General features: G+C 37.2%; 2 protein-coding genes across 2 annotated transcripts in view; one reads left to right on the forward strand and one right to left on the reverse strand.

Moving 5' to 3' along the window:
- LOC144971745 (uncharacterized) overlaps nucleotides 1–7,398 on the reverse strand; it is a 15,508-nt gene extending 8,110 nt beyond the window's left edge. The window contains exons 1-3 of the mRNA XM_078912819.1: nucleotides 7,348–7,398; nucleotides 6,336–6,432; nucleotides 2,369–2,513 (exon numbers count right to left, since the gene is read on the reverse strand). Coding sequence (XP_078768945.1) covers nucleotides 2,369–2,513; nucleotides 6,336–6,432; nucleotides 7,348–7,398 — 293 coding nt within the window. The remainder of the gene's footprint in view (nucleotides 1–2,368; nucleotides 2,514–6,335; nucleotides 6,433–7,347) is intronic.
- Nucleotides 6,156–7,500, forward strand: part of LOC144970384 (uncharacterized) — a 20,270-nt gene continuing 18,925 nt past the window's right edge. The window contains exon 1 of the mRNA XM_078909962.1: nucleotides 6,156–6,473. The gene's annotated coding sequence lies outside the window, so the exon portion shown is untranslated. The remainder of the gene's footprint in view (nucleotides 6,474–7,500) is intronic.

Consider the following 7,500-nt stretch of genomic DNA (forward strand, 5'->3'; position numbering starts at 1 on the left):
GCCCATGATTAGAGTGTTGAGGGTTACGAAAAAACAAACAAAAACAAAACAAAACAAAACAACAATAAAAAACAACAACAGAAAACAAGTGCATTTATATAGTGCATTATCCACTTGCGTTAGTATTATTACTAACCGTGCTAAAGGCGCTTTACAAGGGGTCCCTAGATAACAACAACTCTTAACACACAGTACGAGATATTATGCCTGTAAGGCAATATTCCAACTGTTGTCCCGACAAAGACAACGATGTTAACGACTAGGTGCTTATTTGACACTTGAGGAGCGGTGAGAGTTTATAAGTAAAGAACATTAATTTCCCAATGACTGAACTATGCGCCTTCTAGGAAGGGACTCGAACGTGGGAACTTCTGGTTAAAAGGCGTGTCATCCCACTAGACTACATAGTCGAAAAGTTTAGTGGGTCCTTACAATTCTGGAAAGAGATCATGGCTTTTGTAACTATTTATTAACCCTAAGCATAATATTAAAAAAATTGGTAGCTATGCGGAATTACATAACACAAACCAAGAAAATTAATTTTTAAAAAGGTGTTATTCCATTGTACGACATTTAGCGTACACGGATGGGTGGGGTAACCAAACGATAGTTTTCCTAAATAAAGAAAATAAACCGAAAATGAAATAATTCACTGGATAATGACTATCTAATAGTTACTTTGTTTTGTATTAGAGTATTTGATCTCAAAATATTCACGCCATGAGGTATTTTGTTGTTAATAGCAGTGTAATTGTTTGCAACATATCTAATTGATATTTCGCCAAAAGGTCGTTTTCGTGCCTGTTTGACGGAAAAAGTCATCAAAATCAACATAATTCAAGGAATTACTGATATTATCTAGATTGTAAAGTTTTTTTCCGGGTGAGAAAAAAATAACAAGTGATCTAAAAACTTAGAAACTGACATGAGCGGAAAAGCTTGATTGGCTTCTGAAAATAATGAAAATATGAGGATTATGTATCAACTTCCTCCATACTTTTTGTTGTTGACAATTTCAGAAGATATTACTAGAGAGGTCGATGTCACTAAAAAATTCGTTCCCGCTAAAAAACAACGAACCGATTTTTAAAGCCAAAAAATCGTCGTCAGATTTTGTTCAATGTGATATTTTGAAAGAGAAGAGATATTCGTTTCATAAGCAAATGCGTTTAAAATTGAGGCAAAGTCTCTTTTTAAAAAGTTAATGGAAAAAGTTGTCTTTTTGGGCGCACCGCTCTAGTTACTTCTTTTGATACTGGAAGTTCATTTTTTTGTTGTTCTTGTTTTTGTTTTGTTTTTTTAAAGGGAAAGGGGGGGGGGGGCAGGTAGTTTGTCCTTATTTATCCTAGAAAAAAAGTGATAAAAACTGAAACCTCCCATAATTCCTGAAGTTAATTTAATATTAGTGTTTCTTTGTGACAAAAACAACCTTTTGGAATAACCTCATTTACATAATATTATCATAAAAGCTCTCTGCTCTTTACTACAGGGTGGCTCAGCTGTACGATCTTTGCTTCGTACCCGAAAGGTACCGAGTTAGATTACCCGCCGCTGCTTTATTGTCACCTTGCTCTAGCTCAATTTGCTGCGCTACACTGCGGCCGACGGCCTGGGTTATTCCAGTCTTCCCTTGTAATAGACCCTAATGACAAATTTCCCCATGGGATGAATATAGGGAATTTTATTTTATTTATTTTATCTTATTTTAGAAAAATCAGTGGCCAGATTTGTGACCCTGGTGGTGAAAATTACCTGTCCTGACGTTATGTGTTTGGCAGTTTAAGGCACTTTACATACATTTTCTCACTTAACTCACGTGTGAATGACGACTTGGTTCCGGGCAGTTGAGGATATTGTAAGAGTCTTAGTAGAAAAAGGAAGCATAACAGACGAATTGTACTGTATAAAATGATTTTAAAATGGTTCAATAAGGCCCGCTGGGGTAATAAATGAAAAATTACGAAGTCCATTTAGCCCTACTGTTAAGCTGTGAAAATGCATTAAAAAAATAATTTAAAAAATTGAGCTTTTTATAGCGCAATATCCACTAAATGTGCTCAGAGCGCTTTACAAGGGGTCCCTGGTCAACAGCAACATTTAACATGTAGGACGGGACATGCCGCCTATAAGGCGATATTATAATTTTTCGGACAAAGACAACGCTGTTAACGGCCAGGTACTCATTTTACACCTGAGTACGGTGAGAGAATGTGAGTAAAGAGCCTTTTCCAAGGACTCAACTATGCGCCGAGCGCGAGGCTCGAACCCAGGACCTTCTGATCCGAAAGCGAGTGTCATACCACAAGACCACATAGCCGCACAGTATACACATTATACAAATGTTCATATTTTTTATAATGTACGATACCTTAGTCCAATAGAGTCCATAAATATTTGGAACCCAGGCACTCTAGACATTGTGTTCTTCAAACCCTGGACCGCACTTCTCCGTCGTTCTGTGTAAGGACTCGCACCCTCGTTACTCTTTTGTAGAGATGGCGAAATATCCGTTCCTATAAATATGAGAATGAGAAATATATATATATATTTTTTGGACAGTGTTAGATCGGTTAAAGTAGTCCTTCATTTATAGCCTTTAGGCCTGTGGAGCAGAAGTTTATCTCAGTTTCTACAGCGTGAATAATAACAATTACTGGCTCCCTTTTTGATAGGACGCTAGTCCATTGCAAAGTATTTTCCGCCAGATTTAACGAATCCAGCTTCCCAATCGCTTCAGGGTGAATGGGGGGGGGGGGGGGGGGGGGGCTCAGGAGAGGGGGTCGGTCAGAAAATAAAATTCGACTTCACACGAGATCGGTCTCGGTCCCTTTGCGTGTGAAGCGAGTGCTCTACAAACTGAGCTCGAGTGGTCTCCATGTTCCCATGTGATGTTTCAAAAAGTAACTTTCCTGATATACGTCTATACAGCAAAAACAGTGGGTTCCAAATATGTCTCCATTTCTCCAAAGGACAAAAGGAGGCGACACTATACAAACATCGGAAAAACAATATTATTATGGTCTATTTATAGTGTGCGACTGATGTAACACGAATACATAGACGTCTATTATTTATTTATTATAGCACTTCTTTGAGAGTTAAGGGGTAATCACCTCTTCGTAAATACTCTAGACTATTGAGGTCAAGGTCACACGAACGTTTGAGTGTAGGATACAACAATTTGTTGTTTTTTTTTGGAAGAAAAAAGAGGTGAAGAGCTTACTAACCTACATCTAACTATCAAATACACTGAACTATAAGCAAAGTATCCTAAGGTGATACGTTATATATATATATATATATATATATATATATATATATATATATATATATATATATATATATATATATATATATATAACAATTAAGGGTTATATAGACCAAATGGCCTCTAAACACCCTGTAAAGCTAAATCAAAATCGATATGTGAACAAATATGAATCGAAAGCATAATGTTGAATAAGAAAGAGATACATGAAATTAGGTATATGGTTAGAAATGGGAAAAAAATCTTTTTTTTTTTTTAAAGAAGAGAAAAACGTACACAACTTGAACATTTCCACACAAAAAAGTATGACTGACTTGACACACAACAAACTACGACATCAAACTGGTTTGGAGTGGTTGCACATTTTGTCACCACACAAGTGGAAAAGGCTTGAGGAGGACACTTGACTACTACAAAGACTAAGTACGACGCAAAATAAATACGGTGAGATTAAGCAATACGGCATGTAACAGATATGTAAAGAATAATAATGATGACGACGACGACGACGACGACGATGATGATGATGATGATGATGATGATGATGATGATGATGATGATGATGATGATGATGATGGTGTTGATAAGGATGATGATGACGACACCAACAACAACATCAATAATAATAATAATACGATTAATAATAATAATAATATTAATATGATGATGATGATGATAATAATAATAATAATAACAATAATAATAATAATAATAATAATAATAATAATAATAATAATAATAATAATAATAATAATAATAATAATAATAATAATAATAATAATAATAGTAAACATTGATAAATATGGACGGGACACAACTTTCCAATAGGACAACATGATTGCTGACATCCTTTTAAGATTTAGAAATTACCCTTGCACTTTCAAGCCATGACATTCAGCATCACAACAACTAATAAATAATCTTTGCAACAGCAAAATAATATGGTAATATGACAGAAACCATCATGCCTTGAAAACTGAAAACTTTGAGACAAATCCTTACAAATAAAAGAGCAAAAAAGTAAACAAATAAAAGAAGTACCAGTTCCTCACCAATTCTCACCTCCCTTTTCTCTCCCCAAAACAAAAAAAATCCAGAACATATACATGAAAAAACGGCTTGTTTATAGTGAATAGATTGGTTTTACCGAATGCTTTTGATCTTTCTCCTTAAACGAGACTAGAAGGAAATTGACATATCAATTCATACGGTGAGAAGTTTGCTACCACTTTTTTCTTCTTTTTTTATTGAGGGGTGGATAGCGTTGCTTCAGAGCGTCCCTCTCAATGCCAGGTGGATGGTACCGTAATATTCGAGTCCTGGGTTCAACTCCTCATCACTCACTCACTCACTCAATCCTCTCCGGGCCTGCTGGCACTTGAGGCGATGCAAGGGATCTCCACCTGTCCTGTCAGCAGCTATTCTTGGGGCCATCTCGAGGGACATATCTCTCTGTTTTTGGTTCCTCTCTACGGTACGTCTCCAAGTCTCCTTGGGGCGGCCTCGCTTCCTCTTTCCTCCGGGTGTACATCGTAGAGCCTTTCTTATCAGGTCTGCGACAGACATGCCCCAACCATTGGCATTTTCTCCTGTTAATGAGATTCTCTAGAGACTCCATTTCAGCTCTCGATCTCAGGCCCTCATTTGAGATTGTGTATGGCCAGAATATCTTGAAGATTTGACGCAAACATTTGTTTTGAAAAACTCCCCATCGTCGCAAAATTTTTATTCTCTATTGTTTTCTGCCACTTCTCTATTCACTCGATTTTTTGTTGCTTTCAAATCATGCATATCCACATATGGGGAGAAAGCTTTAAGTAAAAAAAAAACTTAGTCCTCCAGAGCCGAAGTTTATCCTTTTTTCTATATCGTGAAACGGACAATAGCAACAAATTGCTGCCCTTTGGATAGAACGCTAGTCTACTGCAAAGTATTCTCCGCCAAATCTAACAGAACCAGCTACCCAACCACTGCTTATTGGACAGGGGAAAGGAGGGAATGGGCGGCGGGGGGAGGGGTCAGAAAAATGTCTCAACTGCATGCATCACCACTCATTGTTATTTTTATAGAGTAAAAATTATAAGCATCATTCAGAAATAACCAACTGAGCTAACGGGGTCCCAATAGCTCAGATGGTAGAGCATTCGCTTCACACGCAAAGGGACCGAGATGCCCCTGTGATCCCCCTGTCCACCCAACAGTGAATGAGTAGCTGAGTCTGTAAGATTTGACGGGAAGTACTTTGCGATAGACTATCAACCTATCCAAGCAAGCAATTGCTATTGTCCGTTTCACACCATAGAAAACGGGATAACGTCCGGGTCCATGGGCCTAATGGCTCCAAAGGATGACTTTTAAAAAAAATCACATTTGGGTGGTATTTATCTATTCTTTTTATAGAAAATAATGAATATACGGTAAAAACCAAGTTTCATATTTTTAAAAACAGTTTGACTTCAATTTGACTTTTATTTAAAGCATTGGAATCAACCTGTCATAATTCTGTTTGAGATGATGGGTCACATTTAATGTTTTGGCTTTCGGTGTCCGGTGTCCGTAGTACACGACTGACTATCATGGAGCAAAAAAAAAAAAACGAAAAATGGTACAAGGTGATAAGAGAGTCCAATTATCTTATCATCGACTTATCCATCATCGAGTAATCCGTAACAAACTGTAATTATCTTCTACACTTACATTTTCTTTTCATTATCTGTGTATCAGGGTCACCACCAGAGCTGCCAGATGGTCATGTGCGTAGCCAAAATTGGTCACATAGCTAATCGGTCTTCTATTATTATTTTTTTTTTCAAAATATAAAAGATAAAAATAAAAACACCCACCCCCCTTTCAAAAAAAAAAGGGAAGCGTTTTTTTCTCTAGCTTTGTCAATATTTTTTGTGTATCAAAACCGATTATTTTTTTCTCTCAAGGGGGTCAGAGTCTTAGTAGTGTTTGGCCACGTGAGGTTCTTTTTGGCCACTTTTGAAGTCAAAATTGGCCACGTGGGACTCTGGCCATCTGGCAGTCCTGGTCGTCACTTAGTGAACGTTTATATATCACCCACCTTCCTCTTGAGATTTGAAAGCTCCTTCCGATTTATTCAGACTGTTTGGACGGCCATCTTCAGACAGCACAGAAGGAGTTACATCACTGGATTTTATCTATATTGAGGGATAATAGGATAGGAATCGGGTCTTAATTGGTATGTATTCAATAGACGGAATGAAATTGATGTCAATCAAATCTTTGTTTTTGTTTTATTTTGCCAACCACTTTAATGATTAGTTCTCACTAAATCCTAACAATCAGACAATAAACGTTCCAGGTTACACATAGTTTTGTGTGTTGGAATATTATATCCGGTTGGCGGGTCACTAAATTGACAATTGTTGCGTATGGCATCGAAAAGTTTAACAACTAACAGGCTTCAAAAACCTTTAAATGCTCTTTGTAATGTTACATAGTTAACATTTCTTAAAGAAAATTTGACAATTTATGGAGCATAACAAAAAGTCTAATGAACTAATTCAGATGAGATTTTAAATGGGAGGAAGGCTAGATATGATTAAATTAAACGTTTTTCGCACAAATAAAAATAGAATGCGAATGCATTTGGACAATTAATAATGAGGTCCACTTTGTGATCATCTTTTTTTCCGAGTGATCTTCATGGGGAATAAATGAAACATGGAAAAGCTCCTTGAGTATAATGAATGTATGAAAGTACGCTATTGATATGGTTTATTGCTATGTATTCACGCATGCAATTACTTTAAATTGGTTTATCACCACCATCATCATCATCATCATCATCATCATCACCATCACCATCATCGTCGTCGTCGTTGTCATCGTCATCACCACCTTCAACGTCACCTCAATAATCATAACTTCCACAATCACCACCGGCGCCGTCAACTACCGCCACCACCACCACAACCATCGTCACATCATCAGCCACATTATCACCGCCATCATCATCATCATCATCATCATCATCATCATCATCATCATCATCATCATCATCATCGCACCCTCATGATCATCAGCCACATTGTCATAATTAGCATCATCACCTGCAACATCACCAAGATCTCCTTCACATCCACCACCACTACCATAACCATCACCTTCACCACCACCACCATCATCATCATCATCATCATCATCATCATCATCATCATCGCACCCTCATGATCATCAGCCACATTGTCATAATTAGCATCATC

This window comes from Berghia stephanieae, chromosome 4, assembly GCF_034508935.2.
Source record: "Berghia stephanieae isolate SIO BIC M18660-M18661 chromosome 4, UCSD_Bste_1.3, whole genome shotgun sequence".
NCBI classification, from domain to species: domain Eukaryota; kingdom Metazoa; phylum Mollusca; class Gastropoda; order Nudibranchia; family Aeolidiidae; genus Berghia; species Berghia stephanieae.